We start from the raw sequence: 25,336 nt of genomic DNA, 5'->3' as shown, positions 1-25,336 counted from the left end.
AAATTTTTTAGTGATTTGATTTAATTTCGGTGTTTTCTTCTATAAACTCCTTCTTAATTATCTGCTAAATTATGAGTTAAGTGATATGATTAATTTCTTTCATATTATATAAAAATGGTCTTTATTCCCATTTTGAAATTTATATATAAATTAATTTTTTATTCTATTTAGATATTATCTTAACTTGTGTGCTTTATTTATTTTTATGATAAAATATTTTAGAAAAAGCAAATTATTTATATCTATATTAAAAAAAATCTAAAGAAAAATACTGTAAATTTACAATACTTGATGCTATGGTAATTAGTATAGAAGGAATAGAATTTGAATACATCTTCTAATGAAAAGGTATTTTTAAACAAAAAAAAAAAACTTATAGTATTACAGAAAATAAAAATTAGTACTGTATTAAACCACATTAAAAACCAGTTTAGATTTCCATATTCTTGTTATAGATATTCCTGGTTTTTTTGAAAAAAGAAGTATGATAAGAGATTAGCAAATTACTGAAGATATTTCTTGTTATTTTAAAATAAATGTTATTAAATTAATTATTTCTTCCTTTCCATATCTTCAGATCTAAGACAAAAGTGATCTCAGAAAAATGTTTTTAAAAAGATTTAAGAAATAATTGGAAAAAATTTTGAGGAAATATTTCAAATTTTTTCACATTTTGTGATTTAGGTATGAAAAAAGATAAAAGATTAATATAGCAATCATTTATTAAGTAATATGTTGAGGTTATTTTTCTAGTAAAAAAATATTAATTCATAATTAAATTGTTATGAAAGTTATAAAAAATTTTGAAAATATATAATTGTGAAAAGATAAGTAAATTCCTATAAAAATATTTTTCTGTTAATATTGTTTACAGATTTTTAACTAGTTGATTTGGGATAAAAGGTTTAAATATAAGACTAATATTTTAAATTGTCACAGGCTACAATAATTTTTATTTAACATTAAATCAGAAGATATTAAGATTTTATTTTAGATCTTAGTGAATTTGCCAAATAGTAACAAAGGATAAAATGCCATAAAAATGTTAATTAATTATATTGTTCAAATTCTGTGAATATTATTTATCTAATTATCAATTAAATAAAAATTAAATAATTTGTTTTTAGGTCGATTAAGAAGCTAATATTTTTTTTATAAATTAATTAATTAACAGAATGTATTTCGAGTATAAAAAGGTATTTTCTGTATCAATCAAAATAAATAAAATTAGAATAATAAATTCAAAATCCTTAGTTTTTTTTCAATACAAATTTAATTAGAATTATAAAAATTTGTTGACTTCCTAACACTAAGATTCAATAAATATTTAATAATTATATTTTAATGAGGTTTATTTTTCCAAAGAGTTAGTTATTTGTCTTTTATTTTACTAATTTACTGTATAATTGCTATCTGTTAATGTAATATATGTTGTGGATTACAAAATATCAAAATCCCCAACTGTAAAATTTAAAAATAAGAAATAATGTATAATTTATTTCAACCTCTCTTATTTAAATTATTTACATTAATAAGGAAGCTTGAATTCAATTGATTAAATAAATTCAAAAATTCCTAATAATTTCTCAAACGACATATATTTTAGTCTATTATCAACCTTGCTACAATACATTTATAGAAGTAATCTCAAAATTGAATCAATCTAAGTAAGATAAAATAAATTTTAATCAATATTATTTTATTTACAATATTATCTATCAATTAGTATATTGAGCTTTTCAGTTTTTTATTTTAATAACCTTCTTTTCATTCAAGTTTTGAATTTCCTTCAGTAAATATATATACGATAGTTGATCAATTGTTAAGGTCAGTTTTTGTTTTAAAAAATTTGAAATGTATTTGAAATTTAGGGGGCTTCATTATAAGAGGGTTCATTTTTTAGTATTAATTAAAAATAATAATTACATTATTTGACTTTTTATAAAATATTAAATGATATGCTCAAAAATATTTTTTCAAAAAAACAATTTTGATAGATAAAAAAGGATGAATGAGTTATTTTAATTGCAATTAAATATTGAAAAGCCATTTAAAAAATTATTAAATGATACTTTTTTACTATTTATAAAATTAAAAAAGTAAATAAATAAATCAATCAATCAAAATTCAATCTATTAAATCATTTAGCATATTTTTCTTGTAAAAAAAAATAAAATATCCTAATTATTATGGCTATTACATAAACATTCTTTGAAAATATATGATTTTTTTAATCACTTTATTTTATAATATTTTCCCTTTAAATCTATTTTTAAATTACAATCAGTTGTTAAGAATAAAAGGTTTAAAAGTAAAATAATAATGAATTAATATTTTATTTTTAGTAAATTTTCCTTGTAAATATGTTATTTAAAGAACAATAAATAAAAAATTCTTAAGATTTTATTTTAAATTTTAATGAATTAATTAGAAACTAATAACTAACAAAATCTAAAAATCATAAATATGGCGTTTAATTACATTTTACATAAACGAAGAATATAAATAAATTATTTATTTATTATGATATAAAAATTAAATGTTTGTTCTTTGTTCGACTATGAAGATGATTTTTTATTTTTATATTTGCCAAGACTAGATTCAAGTCTAAATACATTTTTGCTGGTAACCAAATTATTGTTAGATTAAAAAATTCGAAATTCATCCTTAAATTGTCTCATTATACATTCATTTTTCTTGGTTTTTTCGATTAATATTAGCATAGAATTATAGAAATCTCTTGATTTCTCTAAACTCAAATTATCTTTCTAATTAACTTTATTTATGTTTAATACACTAAAAATCCTTTTTTTCCCCAAAATTGATGCGTATTTGTTATCTCTTAATTTATTATATGTTATAGGTTATAAAATAACAAAATCCATATTGTAATATTTAAAAATGAGAAATAATAAATAATCAGTTTCTGCTTCTCTCTCTTATATTAAAAATTAGAGTTTGATATATATTAATGTGAATGTCTTTTGATAACAACTAAGAGATTATTACCTTAATCAAATGAATTCAGGTTTCCTTTTTAATTGCCAAATTACATTGAGAGAAATAATCTGTGAATTTAATCAATCTATCTTTCTATGTAAGGTTGCAAATTAAAAAAGTTTTTTTAATCAATATTAATTTCTTTTACATTATTTTCATCAATTAGCAGGTTTTTTAAATTTTTCGGTTTGTTAGTAAAGAGATTATTTTAACAATTTTTTTTGTTTTAATTATCATTGAAATTTTGATTTTCCCTCAGTAAATTAATATATTCTGAATTTTAACTAAGTTTTTGAAGAGCCTTTTCTTAATTTATCAGCGAAAAGTTATTATTTAGTATTATGAAAATACAATAGCTACAACATAATTTATTTTTAATTCTATAAATTATTAAACAGAGTAAATATATTGATATTATAATACATGTAAATGCCATAATTATAAAGCGGAATATTATTAAATAAAACTTCATTGGCTATTACATATATTTAAGATATTAATTAGATCATACTGTTTTTATAAAAAATAGATAATCAGTTTTTGATATTTTTTTATTTTAAAATCACACCAATCAACCCTAGTTTGATTCTAATACTTAATTTTCAGTTCATAAAAATTAATTATCACAAATAAACCCATTTATAAACAATTAATAACAAAATTAAAATACAATAAAATAAAATGTTGATAATTTTAAATTTATGTCTCTTTTTAGGGATTTTGGATCTAGCCAAAACTCTTGACTATATCAAAATGCCTTAAGTAGAAATCAATCAACTTAATTTACTCACAGATTAAGTTTTATCATTAGATAATCCTAGTTATGCTTAGTCACATAGTTTCACTTTTAATTTTGGAGTAGAATTTACAAAAGTGCCTTAAATGTTATTTAGCGTAACTCATGCAGATTTGAAATTAAATCCTGTAGCATCTGTCAGCTTTTTAGTAAATTTAGATTCAATCAGCACAACTTAATTTAGCCTTACTGTTTCAAAGGTAATGGATGAAGTATTAAAAGGACTTCATGTATAGTATTTAGCTATTAACAATTAAAATGCTTATGTAATAAATGTTAAATTTGATTTTTACTCATTACAATAAAGGGAAGTTAATGGTTGGATTAAAGCATAATAAACATATAATTATTAAAGAAGTAATTTTGATTAAAGTCAATGGGAAGTAAGTATCACTGTCTTTATCAGAGGAGTAGAAAAAGTAATGGAACCTAAATCACCAGCATCAACTTAGTTTTTTATTGGAAATTATCAAGTAGTTTAATCTACGAATAGCTTTAATATCATTTTTAATTCACCTGACACATAAAATGCAAGGGACTAAAATTTAATTTATTTTAATTATCTTGAATTCTATAAGAGAAAAAATAATAACTATTTCAACATACAAACATAAGTAGACGACTCTGCCAATCCTACTAATTCAACTAATCCATTATTAAACAATGCTACTCCAGGTAATAGGACTAGTATAATGCCTATGTACAATGTTAATGTTAATAACGTCAAGGCTATTATGTATGGATTATCTGGTTTTAATGTTAGATATGATTATTTTTTTAGACTCGAATTGACAGGGCCATAACTAAAATATGATCCTGTATAATAATAATATTAATTTTACTATTAATACAATACCTGGTTGGACACTAAAGTGCTTTTTGTTCAAAGCTAATTTTTGGTATTATCATAAATAAACTGCAATTAAAATAATACTCTCTTTTTAGATGATTTGCAATCTTGTGTTTCTAAATGCGCTCTAGGTTATTATTAAGCAACCACAATCGATCCTGTATTAGGAACTATTAACTATTGTGGAAAATGTGATCCTTCGTGCATATACTGCACTGGTAGAAGTATTAGTAATTGTTTGCGTTGTCCTTAAGGCTAATATTTTTATAATGCAATATGCCATGATAATTGTCCAAATGGATATTTAAAAAATATCTAAACATAAAATTGTGATACTTGCACAGACTATGACAACCCAGACTGCTTTTCGTGTAATAAAAATTGTTTCTAATGTGACTTATCTGCCATAAATGTTTGCACAAGCTGTGATACTTAAACAAAATATTTGGATTCAGATAATACCTGTAAATGTTTGAATTAAAAAGATTAAAGAAATAATTTTTTTTAATGCAGCTACAATGATAATGCTGTAACAAATTATTTCCTAAGTACAACTCCGAGATAGTTAGTAATTGATTTTGGTTTTCCTATTTATAGCTTATCAAAAAACTCTAACACTCCTTAATCTCTATGCCAGTATATATTTACCTCTGCAGCGATTAACGTAATGGGACCTAATCCTGACTGTTCTATTCAATAAAATTACATTGTTGTAAATTTAGGTAAATAAATTAAATACATTTCTAAAATTATTAAAAATTATTAGCATAAAAATTGAATAATTTAAAATATTATATTAATTTAATAGATGATTCATCTACTCTTACAGGAGCATAAATTTAATTTTAGTAGCCAACATTGTAGTTTGTGAATGCTACATCTCCAATTTCTTAATATTACATTTTCAAATCGACTTAAAACTTTTGTCTAAACAGTACAGTTAATTTCTTATACAATCCAATACAAAGTACTTGTGACCCTCTCACAATTCAGTTTAAAAATATTACAGGAGATGAAGGAAGATAGCTTGTAAGCTTTAATTGGACATTAATTTAGGTTACTGGTACTATAAGTGATTAAGAGTTATAAGGAATTAATTAAGTTTTATAATAAGCTAACACTAACAACAGCACTTCTTTAGTAATAAGTCCAAATCTCCTACCACCTAATATAAATATAAAATTATAATTTAACTTTTAATTAAGGTAGAATTGTTAAAAATAAACATTAATAGAAATTTTTTATTAGCAAAAAAAATTCATCATAATAAACTACTTATAGTCAATATATCCTCCAATTTACAGGTAATTTCTTTTTATTAATTATTTAAATTACTTTCTAAACTATTTTTATTCTTCGAAAAGATATATGAGTTTGAGTTTCTTCTTTGAATTTTACATTCAAAAATGTGAATATGGAATTACATATTATTTACGAGAGCCATTCTAATTATAAATTATTTCTCCTACCTATACAGATATTTAATAATCTATTGCTAACTATAATCAGACTAATTTTGAAGTCGATATCCATGCTTACTCTTTGCCATCTAATTAAACTTTTACTTTTTATGTAATTTTTTATTTTTTATTATACTTTAAATTATGCTTTTTGTTTATTCTAAAATTTTTAAGAAAAAATTTAAATTTTACTAAAAATGACAAAAATTATTAAAATATGAAAACAAACATTATTTAAAATATTTCTAATTTGTTTATATTTATTTTAAAGTTTCCTTAAAAGCATATTTCCTTTATTGCTTTTTTATTTTTTATGTTTTTAATTTTATTTTATTTAATAGTTTTAATTGAACTTGATATCAGATAGTAAAATATAAAATACACAGATTGTGTCAGTAGATGTGTTAATTACTTAATTATTTGTTATGCTTTAAGGAGGTCGTAATCAAATTATAAGCTATCAAAAATTGTATTCTTTGAATTCTATATATAGAGATTATGAAATCCAAGATAGTAATGCTGATTAGATGATTAATTTTAACTGGATTTGTCAAAACCTCTTAACTCCAGATAAGAAATGTTATGATTATAATAATTAATTAATTACTTTCCAACAAGGGAAAAGTAGTATCAGTATTCCAAAAAGAACATTTAAGCCTTACACAATTATTTAATTTACTCTTTAAATTTCTAAGGACTCAAGAAATTCAACTGAATATGCAATTTGTTATTTTTCAGAATTTGATATACCACCACTATTAGTAAGAACTCCAATTTATTAGATGAACTAATAATTTAATCTAAATGAAGATTTGTTTTTCACTTTAGTTTACGATAGTAGTGTTTCTACAAATATACTATCATATGCAGGAGCTATTCTTTATAATAATACAGTAGTTGCTGCTATAAAATTTGATTACTACCAAGTCAAATTTAGAATATGGAATTACTTTTAAGATATTGATCCCTCTTTAAATTCTATTTAAATACGTTTTTCAGTTTACAATCCTTCTTATGTAATGCCCAGTATTTCAACTATAGACCTATTAATAAACATACCTCCTAAAAATTGTGTGTTAACTATTAATCCTCAATATGGCATTGCTCTCTAAACTAAATTTTTGATTAAATTTTCTAACTGCTAAGATACAGATCTCCCTTTAACATTTCAATATTTTTATTATAATTCAGTAGATGATTATAACTAAGAAATTATCTCTCCTTGGAATATAGTCCGAAGATAACTTAGTGATTAAGTTGTTAGTTAACAATTCCAAACTATTTTACCTCAAGGTAATTTATTGATTTTGAGTTAGGTGATGGATTCTAGACTAGGTGTTTCTAATAGTACATTAAGCATTAATGTTTACTCTTAGAATTTAACAGATTCAAACTATTATTAATAAGTTAACCAGTTAATTTAATAAAATTTGCAAAATTATTTAACAACAACTAACTTAGTATCAAACTTGTGTGTAATTGGAGAAGATGTGACAAAGAACACTTAATATTAAAATTCTCAATAAATTAATGATTTAAAATAAAATCTAATTACTAACTTATAATTATTTTCTTAGCAAATACCAAAATCATCATTAATTGCTACCTACGCTAATAAAGTAATTGCATAATTGTAGTATTCTATTTTTCAATAACCAGATTTATAAAAAAGTTCTATATACAGTTATATCTAATCGACTATACAAAAAACACAAGCAAACAAACAAAGCAATACTATTAATAAATTGTAATAGAATAATGACTTATACACACAGAATTTAATTGACTCTTATAGAATATTAAATTCTACAGTAACTCTAAATACAAATAATAAGTTTGATGATTTGATGTAATACAATAATATATCAAATGAAATTGCTAGCTACATATCTAATAACATGATTCCAAATGAAGGAAACCTTGAAATTTAAGGTAATTTATCTAATATTTTATCTGATTCAATCACTGAAAAAAATTTAAAATATTACGTTTTGCCTAACGATGACTCACAATTTTCCTTAAATTCTACAAATACATATGTAATAGCAAGAAATAATTATTAATAAAATATTTATGAGAGCACATCTAGCTTCTAAGCATATGTGAATATTTTGAATAAATAGAATGGTAATAAAGGTTATTCTAAGAATAAATTGATAGTAACATCTATAAACAATACTTAGGCAAATGGACCAATTTTAAATTCTACAATTATATACTAATTTAAAAATGTAAATGTAAGTAATAATAGCAATATGACATGCTTATAATAAGCTGATACAATCTGGACTAACTTAAACTGTGGTGTTTTGAATTAAGATAATAAGGACTATGCTTGTTTTTGCAAAAAATAATCACCAACAACAATAATTGATAATATTGAGGCTGTATTTACGTAAAATGAAAATCTAAAAACTGCTTTTGGAGAATAAGGTGCATAAAATATTGCAAGTTTTAGTGATTTTTATAAGTATGTATGTGTTTGGGCTTTATTTGCATTTACAATAGGCTAAATAGTATTATTCTTAGTTGGAAGATAGTTAGACTTAAAAACTATTTCAAAAATGGATTTAAAAGATAGTCAAAATAAGCTAAACAATGTATTGGAACAAAAAAATTAACAATAAGAATAATTTCAAGAGAAAATATAAAATCTCGAAAAGTAAATAAAATAAGATCCCTAATTTCATTAACGTAAAGAGACAAAAAGCAAAAAAATATAAATTTAAAAAATACATCCCTAGAGTAACTCAAATAACTTGAAAATTATAAAATAGGTATCTCCTTTCTAAGTTTCTGATTTACAATTAATGAATGACAAAGATGAAGATTTTAACTTGTAATAACCACATAACCAAGAATAATTAACCTCATAAAGAAAATCATCTACTAAATAATAGACAGACAACTAAATCACTCGCTCTGATTTAAAATAAATGAATAATTCAGATATTTTAAAAGAGTTATTTTAAGAAAATATATCTCCATATCAAGTATAATACACTTAAAAAAGCAATGATTAAGAAAATGACTTTAAAACAGAAACTTAAGAGTTAGTGATAGAAAGCTTATAGAATATAAAATAATAAACTAATAATAAAATTCTCAATTTCTACAAAAGTAACAAGTTACTTTAATTTGAAAAAAAATAACAAATTTAATAAAAATAGCAACAATAATCACATTCTCTATCTTTTAAATCTGAAAAAAGTAAATCTGACTTCTCAAATAAATAAGAAACTGCATGTTAAATAGCTGAACCTTCTTAGCTAGATCTAAATATAAGTGAAAGCGAATAGACTTATCTATAATTAAATTTTGTGAGAAAAGTAATAATATTTCATCAATTAATAGGTATCTTTTATACTTATGACTCTATCATATCTAGATCTGTAAGATTCAGTCTATTCTATTTAAAAATAGTTCATTAAATAGCAATTTCTCTTGTCTTTTGTTAATTTAGTTTAATTGATTAGAAAATAGTAATAGCAATAGTCAATGCTGTACTTATTGAAATATTCTCGTTTGTTATACAGTTCAGCTACTAAATGAGTAAAATCGGAAAATACTTTTCTACAATTTTTTCCATTCTGGTTTTGCTATTATATTTTTATGTCATATTAGCAATATCAAGTGGTTAGACTGCTGAAGATTCAAATATATCCTTTTTGTTATTTTTAATGACTTTAGGCCTAAACTTGACTTTAGTTTAAGTGAGTTTATCACTACTTTTGATTTATACCTCATTTAAATATATAAATAATTAAAAAAATATAATAATTATTAAAATATTTAATCTTTTTTCTATTGAATAAATTATAAAAAATATAGATTTTTGAATTGTAATTCATCTTAATTATTAAAAATGTATCCCGATGTCAATCTTTGGAATTTTTTATTTAATTTTATTTTAATATTTATGTATTTTTAAAATAAATTAAAGTTAATAATTTATAAATTCACTATCGTTTCTTTAGTAAGAAATCCATTTTAACTATTAATAGATAAAAACATAATTATTATTTAAGTAAAAAATAGGAGAAGTATCACTTACTTATATATTTTATTCTTTTTTATTTACTTTATTTGCTTATTTAAAAGAATATAATCAGAATAATGTGGTCTAAAACCACTTTTTTAAAGATTAATTTTTATAATTTTTTTACAAGCAAGAAAATCATTCTTGATACTTTTTTCACCCTCCAAAATCATTTTATAAAACTTTTTTAAATCATTTTTTAATAAAAATAAGATTTAGGGGGCTTCTTTTTGAAAGTGCTTAATTTTTTAGTAGGGCTTAATAAAGAATACTTACTTGACTTTTTTTAAAATATTAAAAGATCTGCTCAAAATTACTTTTTCATAAACAGCCTTGATAGATAAAAAAGGATGGATGGATGGATGAATGAATGAGTTATTTTAATTACAATAAAATATTAAAAAGCCAAAAAATTAATTATTACATAATACTTTTTTTCAATTTTAAAATTAAAAAAGTAAATGAATAAATAAATAAATCAAACTATCAATCTATTAAATAATTTAATATATTTTTCTTGTAAAAAATTCCAAATTATTATGGCTATTACATAAAAATTCTTTGAAAAAATATTGTTTTTTATGAATAAATTTGTTTTAAAATGCATTTCCTGTAAATCTATTTACAAATTACAATCAGTTGTTTAGTATAAAAGATTTAAAAGTAAAATAATAATGAATTAATATTTCATTTTTAGTAAATTTTCCTTGTAAATTTACTATTTATTAAACATTAAAACATAAGTTCTTAAGATTTTATTTAAAATTTTTGTAAATTAATTAGAAATTAATTAATAAAAACAAAAGCTAAAAATCATAAATATGGAATTTAATTAGATATTATATAAACTCCAAGAATATAAATAAACTATTTATTTATTAATTAAAATGTAAAAAAAAAAATTTGTTATTTGTTAGACAATGAAGCTGATTGTTTATTTTTTTTATTTGCCAAAAGACTAGAGATTTCAAGTTCTAAATAATTTTTTTGTTTGTAACCAAATAATTGTTAGATTATAATATTCGAAATTCATCCTTAAATTGTCTCATTATATATTCATTTGTCTTGATTTTTTCTATTATTTATTAGCTTAGAATTATAGAAATCAATAGATTTCTCAAAAAAAACTCGCGCTATATTTCATATTAACTTTTATTTAGGTTTAATAGCCTAAAAATCCTTTTTTTCTAAACTGTTGCGTATTTGTAATCTCTTAATGTAAAATATGCTATAGGTTATAAAATATCAAAATTCAAATTGATAAATCTAAAAATGAGAAATAATAAATAATTTGTTTCGAATTATATCTTAAGTGAAAAATTATAGTTTGATGATATATTTGTATTTGAAAGCAGAAAAGGATTATTTCCTTAATCAAATGAATTCAGATTTCCTTTTAAATTGCCAAGTTACATTGAGAGGAATAATCTGCGAATTGAATCAATCTATCTATGTTAGGTTGCAAATAAAAAAACTTTTTTAATCAATATTAATTTCTTTTACATTTTTTTCAATCAATTAGGTTTTTTAAAACTTTACGGTTTTTTAGTAAAGAGATTATTTTAACAACTTTTTTTGTTTTAATTATCATTGAAATTTTGATTTTTCCTCAGTAAATAAATATATTATGAATTTTAACTAAGTTTTTTATTTCACTTTTCTTAATTTATCGACCAATAGTTATCATTTATTATTATGAAAATACAATAGCTACAACATAATTTATATATAATTCTATAAATCATTAAACAAAGTAAATATATTGATATTATAATGCATGTAAATGCCATAATTAGAAAGTGTAATATTATTATGTAAAACTTCATTGGCTTTTACATATATTTACTATATTAATCAGATCATTATGTTTTTATAAAAATAGATAATGAGAAATTCATATTTTTTTATTTTAAAATCACAGCAATCAACCCTCGTTTGATCCTAACAATTAATTTTCAGTTCAAAAAAAAAAATAATAATAATAATCATTAATAAACCCAGTTATAAGCAATTAATAACAAAAGTAAATACAATAAAATAAAATGTTGATAATTTTATATGTTTATCTCTTCTTGGGGATTTTGAGTCTAGCCAAAAGTCTTGACTACATCAAAATGCCTTAAGTGGAAATCAATCAGCTTAATTTACTCACAGATTAAGTTTTATCATTAGTTAATCCTAAATCTGCTTAGTCAAAGAGTTTCACTTTTAATTTTGGAGTAGAATTCACAAATGTGCCTCAAATACTATTTAGTGTGACTCATGCAGATTTGTAATTAAATCCCGTAGCATCTGTCAGCTTTTTAGTAACTTTAGACTCAATCAGCACGACTTCATTTAGCATTACTGTTTCAAAGATAAATGATGAAATATTAAAAGGACTTCATGTATAATATTTAGCTATTAACAATTAAAATGCTTATGTAATAAATGTAAAATTTGACTTTTATACATTACAACAAAACAAATCTAATGGTTGGATTAAAGCATAAAAAACATATAATTATTAAAGAAGTAATTTTGATTAAAGTTAGTGGGAAGTAAGTATAACTGTCTTTATCAAAGGAGTTGATAAAGTAATGGAACCTAAATCGAAATTATCAACTTAATTTTTTCACGGGGTATATCAAGTAGTATAATCAACAAATAGCTTTGATATCATTTTTAATTCACCTGACACATAAAATGCAAGAGACTAACATTTTATTTATTTTAATTATCTTGAATTCTATAAGAGAAAAAATAATAACTATTTCAGCATACAAACATAAGTAGACGACTCTTCCAATCCTACTAATTCAACCAATCCATTATTTAACAACGCTACTCCAGGTAATAGAACAAGTATAACACCAATATACAATGTTAATGTTAATAATCTCAAGGCTATTATGTATGGATTATCTGGTTTTAAAGTAAGATATGACAATTTTTTTAGACTTGAATTGACAGGTCCATAACTAAATTATGATCCTGTATAATAATAATATTAATTTTACTATTAATACAATACCTGGTTCAACACATAAATACTTTTTGTTCAAAGCTAATTTGTAGTATTATCTTAAATAAACTGCAATCAAAATAATACTCTCTTTTTAGATGATTTGCAATCTTGTGTTTCTAAATGCGCTCTAGGTTATTATTAAACAACCACTAACGATCCTGTTTTAGGAACTATTAATTATTGTGGAAAATGTGACCCTTCGTGTATATATTGCTCTGGTAGAAGTATTAGCGATTGTTTACGTTGTCCTTAAGGTTAATATTTTTATAATGCAATATGCCATGATAATTGTCCAAATGGATATTTAAAAAATATCTAAACTTAAAATTGTGATACTTGTTCAGATTATGACAATCCAGACTGCTTTTCTTGTAATAAAAATTGCTTTTAATGTGATTTATCTGATGCAAATTTTTGCACAAGCTGTAATACTCAAACAAAATATTTGGATTCAGATAATACTTGTAAATGTTTAAATCAAAAAGATCAAAGAAATAATTTTTTTTAATGCAGCTACAACGATAATGCTGTTACAAATTATTTTCTAAGTGAAACTCCAAGATAGTTAGTAGTTGATTTTGGCTTTCCTATTTAAAGCTTATCAAAATATTCTAATACTCCTTAAGCTTTATGCGAGTATATATTTACCCCAAAAGCTGTTGATGCTATGGGACCTAATCCTGACTGTTCTATTTAATAAAATTACATTGTTGTAAATTTAGGTAAATAAATTGATTAAATAAATACATTTATTTCCTTAATTATTAAAAATTATGAATGTAAAAATTGAATAACTTAAAATATTATATTAATTTAATAGATGATTCATCTACTCTTACAGGACCATAAATTTAATTTTAGTAGCCAAAATTGTAGTTTGTGAATGCAATATCTCCAATTTCTTAATATTACATTTTCAGATCAACTTAAAACTTTTGTCTAAACAGTACAGTTAATTTCTTATACAATCCAATATAAAGTACTTGCGACCCTCTGACAATTCAGTTTAAAAATATTACAGGAGATGAAGGAAGAATTTTTGTAAGCTTTAATTGGACTTTAATTTAAATTAATGGTACTATAAGTGATTAAGAGTTATAAAGAATAAATTAAGTTTTATAATAAGCTAACACTAACAACAGCACTTCTTTAGAAATAAGTCCAAGTCTCCTACCACCTAATATAAATATTAAACTATAATTTAACTTTTAATTAAGAAAGAATTGTTAAAAATAAACATTAATAGACATATTTTATTAGCAAAAAAAATTCATCATAACAAACTACTTATAGTCAGTATATCCTCCAATTTACAGGTAATCCCTTTTTATTAATTATTTAAATTACTTTCAAACTATTTTTATTTTTCAAAAAGATATATGAGTTTGAGTTTCTTCTTTGAATTTTACATTGGAAAATGTGAATATGGCATTAAATATTATTTAAGAGAGCCATTCAAATTATAAATCATTTCTCCTACCTTTTTAGATATTTAATAAACAATAGATAACTATAATCAGACTAATTTTGAGGTCGACATCCCTGCTTATTCTTTGCCATCTAATCAAACTTTTAGTTTTAATGTATTTTATAATTTTTTTATTTATGCTTTAAATTATGCTATTTGTTTATTCAAAAACTTTTAAGAAAAAATTTTAATTTAACAATAAAACGACTAAAATTATTAAAATAACTAAATTTAATATAATTCTAAATATTTTTTATTATTTATAATTTATTTTAAAGCTTTATAAAATAAAAACCTACTTTCTTAATAGCTATTTAATTCTTTAGGTTTTAAATTTTATTATAATTTAATAGTTGTAATTAAGTTTGATATCAGATAGTTAAATCTAAAATACACAGACTGTGTCAGTAGATGTGCTAATTACTTAGTTATTTGTTATGCTTTAAGGAGGGCGTAATCAAATTATAAGCTATCAAAAATTGTATTCTTTGAATTCGATATATAGAGATTATGAAATCCAAGATAGTAATGCTGATTAGAAGATTAATTTTAACTGGATTTGTGAAAACCTCTTAACTCCTGATAAGAAATGTTATGATTATAATAATAAATTAATTACTTTTGAACAAGGCAAAAGTAGTATAAGTATTCCAAAAAAAACATTTAAGCCTTACACAATTATTTAATTTACCCTTTAAATTTCTAAAGACTTAAGAAATTCTACTGAATATGCAATTTGTTATTTTTCAGAATTTGATATTCCACCACTTTTAGTAAAAACTCCAATTTATTAGATGAACTAGTAATTTAATCTAAATGAAGATTTGTTTTTTACTTTAGTTTACGATAGTAGTGTTTCTACAAATATACTGTCATATGCAGGAGCTATTCTTTATAATAATACAGTAGTTGCTGCTATAAAATTTGATTACTATCAAGTAAAATTTAGAATATGGAATTACTTTTAAGACATTGATCCCACTTTAAACTCTATTTAAATACGTTTTTCAGTTTACAATCCTTCCTATGTAATGCCCAGTATTTCAACAATAGATCTATTAATAAACATACCTCCTAAAAACTGTGTGTTAACTATTGATCCTCAATATGGCATTGCTCTCTAAACTAAATTTTTGATTCAATTTACTAATTGCTAAGATACAGATCTCCCTTTAACATATCAATATTTTTATTATAATTCAGTAGATGATTATAACTAAGAAATTGTCTCACCTTGGAATATAGTCCGAAGATAACTGAGTGATTAAGTTGTAAGTTAACAATTCTAAACTATTTTACCTCAAGGTAATTTATTGGTTTTGAGTTAAGTTATGGATTCTAGATTAGGTGTTTCTAATAGTACATTAAGCATTAATGTTTACTCATAAAATTTAACTGACTCAAACTATCATTAATAAGTTAATCAACTAATTTAATAAAATTTGCAAAATTATTTAACAACTACTAACTTAGTATCAAACTTGTGCGTAATTGGAGAAGACGTGACAAAGAACATTTAATATTATAATTCTTAATAAATAAATGATTTAAAATAAAATCTAATTACTAACTTATAATTATTTTCTTAGTAAATACCAAAATCATCATTAATTGCTACTTACGCTAATAAAGTAATTGCACAATTGTAATATTCTATCTTTCAATAACCAGATTTATAAAAAAGTAGTGTTTACAATTATATCTAATAGACTATACAAAAAACACAAGCAAACAAACAAAGTAATAATATTAATAAATTGTAATAGAATAATGACTTATACACACAGAATTTAATTGACTCTTTTAGAATATTAAATTCTACAGTAACTCTAAATACAAATAATAAATTTGATGATTTGATGTAATACAATAATATATCAAATGAAATTGCTAGCCTTATATCTAATAACATGATTCCAAATGAAGGAAACCTTGAAATTTAAGGAAATTTATCAAATATTTTATCAGATTCAATCACAGAAAAAAATTTAAAATAGTATGTTTTGCCAAACGATGACTCACAATTTTCCTTAAATTCTACAAATACATATGTAATAGCAAGAAATAATTATTAATAAAATATTTATGAGAGCACCTCTAGCTTTTAAGCATATGTGAATATTTTGAATAAATAAAATGGTAATAAAGGCTATTCTAAGAATAAATTGATAGTAACATCTATAAACAATACTTAGGCAAATGGACCTATTTCGAATTCTACTATTATTTACTAATTTAAAAATGTAAATGTAAGTAATAATAGCAATATGACATGCTTATAATAAGCTGATACAATATGGACTAACTTAAACTGTGGTGTTTTGAATTAGGATAGTAAGGATTATGCTTGTTTTTGCAAAAAGTAATCACCAACAACTATAATTGATAATATTGAGGCTGTATTTACTTAAAATGAAAATTTGAAAACTGCTTTTGGAGAACAAGGTGCAAAAAATATTGCAAGATTTAGTGATTTTTATTAGTATGTATGCGTTTGGGCTTTATTTGCATTTACAATAGGCTAAATTGTATTGTTCTTAGTTGGAAGATAGTTAGATTTAAAAACTATTTCAAAAATGGATTAAAAAAATAGTCAAAATTAGATAAATAATATATTGGTACAAAAAAATTTATAATAAGAATTACTTCAAGATAAAATATAAAATCTGGAAAAGTAAATAAATTAATATTCATAATTACAATAAGGTAAAGAGACAAAAAGCAAAAAAATCAAAATTTAAAAAATATATCCCTAGAGTAACTCAAATAGTTTGAAAATTATAAAATAGGTCTCTCCATCCTAAATTTTTGATTTATAATTAAGTAATTATAAAGAAGACGATTTTAACTTGTAATAACCACATAACCAAGATTAATTAATCTCAAATAGAAAATCAAATACTAAATAATAGGAAAACAACTAAGCAATTAGTCCTGATTTAAAATAACCTAATAATTCAGATATTTTAAAAGAATTATTTTAAGAAAATATATCTCCATATTAAGTATAATACACTTAAAAAAGCAATGATTAAGAAAATGACTTTAAAACTGAAACTTAAGAGTTAGTGATAGAAAGCTTATAGAATATAAAATAATAAACTAATAATAAAATTCTCAATTTCTACAAAAGTAACAAGTTACTTTAATTTGAAAAAAAATAATAAATTTAATAATAATAATAATAACAATAATAATCAAGTTCCTTATCGTTTAAATCTGAAAAAAGTAAATCTGAATATTCAACTAAACAAGAAACTGCATGCTAAATAACTGAACCTTCTCAATTGGATCTAAATATAAGCGAAAGCGAAAAGAATTATCTATAATTAAATTTTGTGAGAAAAGTAATAATATTTCATCAATTAATAGGTATCTTTTATACTTATGACCCTATTATATCTAGATCAGTAAGATTCAGTCTATTTTATTTAAAAATAGTGCATCAAATAGCTATTTCTCTAGTCTTTTATTAGTTTAGTTTAATTGATTAGAAAATAGTAATAGCAATAGTCAATGCTGTTCTTATTGAAATATTTTCGTTTGTTATACAGTTCAGCTACTAAATAGGTAAAATAGGAAAATATTTTTCTACAATTTTTTCCATTCTTGTTTTGCTATTATATTTTTATGTCATATTGGCAATATCAAGTGGTTAGACTGCTGAAGATTCAAATATTTCCTTTTTGTTATTTTTAATGACCATTGGCCTAAACTTGACTTTAGTTTAAGTGAGTCTATCATTATTTTTGATATATATTTCATTTAAACATATAAATAATCAGAAAAACATTATAATTATTAAAATATTTAATCTTTTTTCTATTGAATAAATTATAAAAAATTTAGATTTTTGAATTGTAATTCCATGTTAATTATTAAATGTATCTCATATCAATCTTTACTTTTTTTATTTAATTTTATTTTTAAAAATGTTAAAATTAATGGAAAAATAATAAATTTATAAACACACGATCACTTCTTTGGTATTTATTTTTAAGTTGCATAAATGAATATTAATTTTGAGAATTTTTTGCATTAATTAATTTTTCAAAATATTTTTTTTATTTGTATTTTGTATGGAAAATAAATTTTTATATAAAAAATTAAATTAAAATAAATAATATAAAAATTTTTTAATTAAGTAATTATTTCATATATATTGTAAAATTAATTTTTATTTGATTTATCACTATATAATTAATAACTCTCTAAAAATATTCTGCTAATATAAGAAAATATCCAAAAAATTTAACAAAAATTTTAAAGATTATTTGAAGAAACCATATTTTATTATATAAATTAATTAACATATAAATGAAGAAATATATAAATTTTACTGTTGTGTAAATACGAGAATTATATGATTTATTTGTTTTTGTTTAAACTAATTTATTGTTAAAATGTAAATTAATTTAGATAAATTGATTAAAATTTTTAAATAAATTATTGTAATAGGTATCATAAAGTAATTAATAACCAAATCACTCATTTACTCACAATTCTTTTTTTACTTCTCCAGCTTCATTAATTATATTTAATTTAATATCTGGCTTTTATGTTTCATATCGAGGAACAGAGCTTACAGATTTGAATAAACTAGGTATGATAGTTTTTAATGATTCTGTTAAATGTCTTTCTCTTCTTCTATAAACCCCTTCTTAATCATCATTAGCTAGAGTAGGAGTTAGTTGATATGAAAAGCGTCTTTCTTTTTTCCTTTCGTTTGCTTATTCTAAAGGTTCTTTATTTTTAAAATATTTTTGTAAAAGTTTATTTTAAGTTTCTGCATTAGTTGCTTTAAAGGCTGCCAATTCCATGCACTCAATAATTTCATTTTGCATGGTCTACAAGTCCAAAAATTTAGAATTATAAAATTTATTCTTGACCATCTCAATCATAGACTATCTTACAGATCTTGCTACAGTTAGATCATGTTCTTCTTTTAACTCTTTCTGCTTCTAAGGCTAAGGCTATTCTTCAGTTACAATATCTCCTGAGTTGCCTCTAAGGTATTGAATTTTCTATTATTTTGTCAATTCTTTATCTAAAATAAGTTATCTATGAATCAGCTTTTTGTAAGCTCCCTCTTCGTCTTCTAGAAGTTCTTCATGAGTGCCCTGTTATACTAATTCACCTTTTTTCATTACTAATATTTTATCACATGTAGCAATCGTGCTCAATCTATGTGCAACTATAAATATGGTCATTTCTCTCTTTTCTATAAGGTTATCTATGCATTATTAAACTTAAAATTCACATTCAGAGTCTAATGCGCTTGTGGCTTCATCAAATATTAATATTTTTGGCTTTTTAAGTAATGCTCTTGCTATGGCAATTCTTTACTTTTCTCCTCCACTAAGTTAAGTGCCTTTGACACCTATTTTAGTTTTAAGTACTTCTGGAAATCTCTCAGGATCAAATATGAAATCTGCTACACCTGCTTTTTCGCATATTTCTTCTATGTCCTAATCTGTGTATTTTTCTACACCATAAGTTATATTCTCTTCAATTGTTCTATTAAATAGAATAGGTTCTTATTATACATAGCCAACTTATATCCTTAACTATTTTAATGGGATACTCATTAAATTCAATCCATTGATAAGAACTTATCCTTAATCTGGATCCAAAAATCTCTCAATCATTTTAACAATCGTAGATTTTCCGCTACCTGTATTTCCAACGATCGCAATACTCTATCCTTCTTTGGCTTCAAAACTAATATTTTTAAGTGCGTATTTTTCTTTTTCTTTTGCATACTTAAAAGAAACATTATCAAACACAATATTTCCTTTCAAATCTTCATTATGCACACTACTTATTTACCTGTTAAGCTTAAAGAAGTCAACATCTGGTAAGTCCTCCTAAACTGTTAAAAAATTTTTTGCAGACTTTATTGTATCATCTGTAATTTAAGTTTATTCTTTAGGTTCCTCTGGTTTTTTTACTTCAAAATCTTCACACAATCCTTAATGAGCTTTAAGCTTGTAAAGCTTATAGACTTATTTCGTCATTAGAACTTTTTCTTCACTGCTTGAGAGCATCAATATATATAAATCTCTAAAAGTATCAACAATATAAGTAAATGAAAAGCTCTAGTTAACTAGAGTTTAGAGGATACCAATCTTTTAAAGGTTTCCTTCATAAATAAAAAAAACAGCTCCTATATATAATATCACTGGAATTTAGAATTAAAGTAAAAAGTAATTGATGGATTACAGTAATTCGAACAAAAAGTCATCCCAATTACTTTGTTTCTCAAGCTTGGAAAAGTTTTATATAAAGGATTTAATCTCTTATCTTTCTTTAGCGAATGATTTCACTAAATGAGCATGTTAAACAACTTCTTCAAAATTCCCTGTGGAACTATTTTTGGAGTCATTCCATCTTTGAATTATTTCTTTCTTCTTTTTTTCTGAAATTTTATTCCAAATATATTAAATTGCTGAAAAACCAATCATTATTAAAGCCAAATGCCAGCTTAGTTTTAAGACAAAAATGCAATTTCCTAAGTATTCAATAAATCTAGACAAACAATCATAAAGTTTTGAAGCACTTGCGAGCTCAACCACAGAGTCTACTCCTTTTTCAAATATTTTCTTAAGTTCTGAAACTTTTATAACTTCAAAGAATGTGATGTCTTTTGAAAGAATGTGGTAGTATAATTCCTCTTTAATTTTAACTTTCATCTTAATCCTGTATTAGAGATAAATATATTGCTTTAAAGGCTAAAATATCCTAAGCAATATTATAACAAGCATGTATTAAAGTGCTTCATATTTTAAAGGCTCGATGTTGCCTTACAAAGCTTTCTTTATAAAATTTTAGACCAAAAAAGGTTTAATTACAGTCATTGATGTTGAAGCTAATCCTACTATCTATGTGAGCACAACCATTTTCCATTAAGATTTAAATACATCCCAAACAAAATCCTTAGCTTCTTAATCAGTGACCTCAACATCCTTGAGAATGCTTTCAGATACTTCTTTTTATGTTTACTCAAATTGCACTAACTACCAAACTGACATCTAAACTCAACAATAAATTTGTATGCTAAACTACTTACTACTTTCAAAAATAAATAAATAATTAAGTTCTCTTTCTCTTTATAACAATAAACAAATAGATATTATTTATAATCAATATTTAATAATTAATTGTAAATTGCAAAGTTAATAAATATTATTATTATTATAATCTGAGTTTGTTTGCTCAATAACTAAATTTAAGAAAATACACTGTTTAACTCATTATTCCTTTGAATTATTTGATTTAATAAATAAATTTGCAAAAATATAATATATCTTGCTGTTACTAGATAGTTTTTTTATCAAGTAAAATATCATATAGACTTATTATTAAGTTCTAAAGAAAGGATACAAAAAATCAAAGTGAAATTATGACTGCTATAAACAGTAAAGATAAGTAAGATCTCACACTATCTTTTGAAACCATAAAAACTTTATAATTTTTCATAAAGGATTGTTCATATTTGCCTTCTTTTATCTCTATCTTTAACTTTTTAAAATCAACTTTCTCTGAAAATGGTTTTTTATGCTGTGATAAAATAATTTGAATTTAAAATTTATTTTTGTGGATAATTATTAATAAATAACTCAGCTATAAAGCATTTGTTTATCTAATATAAAGTAAAGAAATCTGTAACTAAATTAAAAAAAAATGTTTATTATAATTTAAATATTGAATTTTTCAATCTTCTATAGTAATCTAACAGTAGAGCTAACTTTTTCCATTATAGAATCTCAAGCATTTCCAGCAGAATTTTCTAGTAGCGTTATTTAGGTAGATTCTAAGTTTGATGAGATCATTATAATTATTGTTCAGTATTTCTTTGTATGTTTTTTTCTATTTTTGATATTGGTTCTTAATTTATTTTTTTTTTCAATAAAATTACAAATTGTCTTTAATCATAACTGGTTATTATTTTATTAAAAATTACCTAAATAATAATAAAATAAAATTAATTTAGTAGGGATAAACCAAATACTTATTTATATATTTCCCTTCAATAACTAGTATATAGTCAATTGATTAAATATGTTTATTTAGATTCTTTACAAAAACACATTTATCAGTTTTTTTAATTAATAAATAAATAGTTTAAAAAAAGATTTTTACTAACTTAAGACCATTTATTTAACTTTTAGAATTTGATTATTTCTGTGCTAATTTTTTTTAACAAATTTAAAAGTAGAAATTCTAATTACATATTTTAATATATTTGGAGCAAAGTCAAATATTTTCTTTAATTAAACTTAGTGGATATAAAGATTACGCGGTAAAAAAAGTTAAAGATTTATTAAAAAAGTAAATTATATACTTAATACAATTTTTAAGAAATGGGTTTGTTAAACAATATTATAGCCTGTTATGTTTTAGCTTTTGCATTAGTGTGCCATGGGTCTTTACTTCTTTGTATTCATTAACAAATAAATAAGCCAAACACAATTCCTTTAAATGAAAATATCGTTTAAGCCACAAGCAATGAAGATAATAGCTAATATAATTGCCCATAAGTAAAAAAATCACAAATTAATCAATCAATCAATACAAATTTTAATTTTATATTTTCATATTTTTTTATAAACAGTTTCCAGACTAGTTAGTTACATATACAAAATTATGGCTTGATAAGATACCCATTTAAATGATATAAGCATATTTAGAAATTTATCGCTTAGCTGGTACAGAAACAGTTAACTTTTTAATTTGGTTTGGGACTATAGCCTTATTAGGAGATATTATTTTGTTGATGTAAATATTGCTTTAAAAAAATTTTAAAATGATTATAAATAATTAGATTTTATAAAATCATATCATTTAAATTATTTATTTATTTATTAAAAAAGCTAATATACAATTTTAAAACCAATAAAACTACTTAAATCTATACTTGGAGCACTAGTTAGACTTGCAATTATAGCTTTTATAGTCCTCTTTGTGTAAAATTACACTTTATATTTGATTAAATATTTAATGTTACCTCAATATTTATTAGGATTTACTGTCTTTCAGAGCAAGGAATTCTTCCAAAGTACTAATTTTTAGAGGAACTCGAGTTTCTTTAGCTTAATAATATCTATCAGATAGTGGAATCTTCTAGCAGATTATCAATTAAAAAAATAAAACAATTACTCAAAAAATACATGTGAGTTAATATATTTTATTATTTAAAACTCTATTTTCAATGCTTTAAAGAATTATAAGATGCTTTTTAAATTTTTTAAATTTTATAAAATATGGAAATAACTTTAATATTTATGTTGCATTAATTGCTTTCTTAAATTTTATGTTTCAGTAATAATTCCTTTTAGATTCATTTTCTTACCATTAAATAAAGATTTAGTTTTCAACTATATAATCTTATTAACTGATGTTTTACAACTAAGACTCATAGTAAAATATCTGCTAAGCAATCTAACTTGATCTTATAATGAATAAATCTTTTTTTTTGAATGTAGTGAATTTTAAAAAATTAAAAAACTACATGTTACCTACTGTTTGATAGTAATGATGAACTAAATTGTTTTATATTTATTATTCTAATATCAACAATAAAAAAATTCAGAACTAATTTTAATTAAAATTTTTTTTAATTGATAATTAACTCAATAAAAATGTAAAATAAAGGAAATCTAGAATAAAGCTAAGATAATATACTATTATAAACATCTTTAAATTAAATTAAATAAAAGCTTTTAAATACTAATTAAAATTACATTTTATTGATTAAAAAGTTATTCAAAGTTAATTCTAATTCTTACTTTAATTAACAATTAAATAATATTATTTTGGTATTTAAAATTTATATTCAAATTTATGGTAAAATTTAGACTTTTATTTTAGTTTTCAAAAATCCAATAAAACATTATTTTGAAAGTATGTTGATCTTCTTAAATGGTTATTTAAAAAAATATTCTATTAATGATTCATAAAAATTAAAAGAAACTCATATTTTGTTTTTAATAAGATTATTGGTTAGTACTTTTAAATTTTAGAAATTAGATTATATTAGAAAGATACAAACTGTATTGAAATTATTATTAACAATATTTGTTTAATATATTAAAATCTAATTAGCTGTATTAATAAAATAGGGTTGTCGATTTTACATAAAAACTTCATTTGATTTTATTGATAAAAGGAATTCAAAATCTTAATCTACATAAAATTTAGAACTTAGCTTAAAATGAATAATTAGCCTGATTTATTTGAATTGATTATTTTCAACGAAAGAAAAAACATTTTATTTCATTATGATTTAGTGAATGATAAAGAATCTGATGAAATGAAAATCTAAATTTTAGAAAAATTGCCTAGAATATAAAATCTATGTGGTCTTGTTGCTGCGCTCAAGGAATTAAATAAAAAATTCTCGCCTTTTGCTACTTAGAATGTTAAGTTTTTTAAAAGTTCTTTCTATAAATTCTCTCTTTATGACTCTCCAGGAGGTATAAAAATTATATTGCTTTCATCAAACAATGATTTTGATTATTCAGATATTTTAGAAGAAATATTCTTATCGGCTTATATAGACTTGGTTCAAAGAAATCCTTTATATTAAGCAAACACAATTATAAAAAATACAGCTTTTACAAGCAAAATAAAATCTATTTTCTAAAACTAGTAATCTGTTTAATATAAATCAAATTGATAAGTATTTATGATATATATTATGTAATTATTTGTATA

General features: G+C 22.2%; 5 protein-coding genes across 5 annotated transcripts; 4 read left to right on the top strand and 1 right to left on the bottom strand. All coding sequences in view use genetic code 6, as the record gives it.

The window, feature by feature from the left end:
* Window positions 1–3,753: 3,753 nt before the first annotated feature.
* TTHERM_00135980 (REJ domain protein) lies at window positions 3,754–9,311 on the top strand (the record flags this gene model as incomplete). Its single annotated transcript, XM_001019679.2, has 4 exons — window positions 3,754–5,368; window positions 5,455–5,786; window positions 6,448–9,226; window positions 9,277–9,311. 4 exons carry the CDS (start codon window positions 3,754–3,756, stop codon window positions 9,309–9,311), a joined length of 4,761 nt encoding a protein of 1,586 aa, XP_001019679.2.
* A 2,876-nt stretch (window positions 9,312–12,187) lies between these two features.
* Window positions 12,188–18,477, top strand: TTHERM_000135979 (REJ domain protein; the record flags this gene model as incomplete). The annotated part of the gene is made up of 4 exons (XM_012798520.1): window positions 12,188–13,874; window positions 13,973–14,468; window positions 14,528–14,735; window positions 14,974–18,477. The coding sequence occupies 4 exons, from the start codon at window positions 12,188–12,190 to the stop codon at window positions 18,475–18,477; spliced, it is 5,895 nt and encodes a 1,964-aa protein (XP_012653974.1).
* A 639-nt stretch (window positions 18,478–19,116) lies between these two features.
* Window positions 19,117–21,651, bottom strand: TTHERM_00136000 (ABC-type multidrug transport system, ATPase and permease component; the record flags this gene model as incomplete). The annotated part of the gene is made up of 1 exon (XM_001019681.1): window positions 19,117–21,651. One exon carries the CDS (start codon window positions 21,649–21,651, stop codon window positions 19,117–19,119), a length of 2,535 nt encoding a protein of 844 aa, XP_001019681.1.
* Window positions 21,652–22,983: 1,332 nt separating this feature from the next.
* TTHERM_00136010 (transmembrane protein, putative) lies at window positions 22,984–23,796 on the top strand (the record flags this gene model as incomplete). The annotated part of the gene is made up of 4 exons (XM_001019682.3): window positions 22,984–23,160; window positions 23,235–23,398; window positions 23,494–23,586; window positions 23,643–23,796. The coding sequence occupies 4 exons, from the start codon at window positions 22,984–22,986 to the stop codon at window positions 23,794–23,796; spliced, it is 588 nt and encodes a 195-aa protein (XP_001019682.2).
* A 1,037-nt stretch (window positions 23,797–24,833) lies between these two features.
* Window positions 24,834–25,298, top strand: TTHERM_00136020 (sybindin family containing protein; the record flags this gene model as incomplete). The annotated part of the gene is made up of 1 exon (XM_001019683.3): window positions 24,834–25,298. One exon carries the CDS (start codon window positions 24,834–24,836, stop codon window positions 25,296–25,298), a length of 465 nt encoding a protein of 154 aa, XP_001019683.1.
* Between the last annotated feature and the right edge of the window lie 38 nt (window positions 25,299–25,336).

This window comes from Tetrahymena thermophila (assembly GCF_000189635.1).
Source record: "Tetrahymena thermophila SB210 genomic scaffold scf_8254582, whole genome shotgun sequence".
NCBI classification, from domain to species: Eukaryota; Ciliophora; class Oligohymenophorea; order Hymenostomatida; family Tetrahymenidae; genus Tetrahymena; species Tetrahymena thermophila.
Note: the sequence above shows the minus strand (reverse complement) of the source record. Positions and strands in the feature narration are given on the sequence as shown.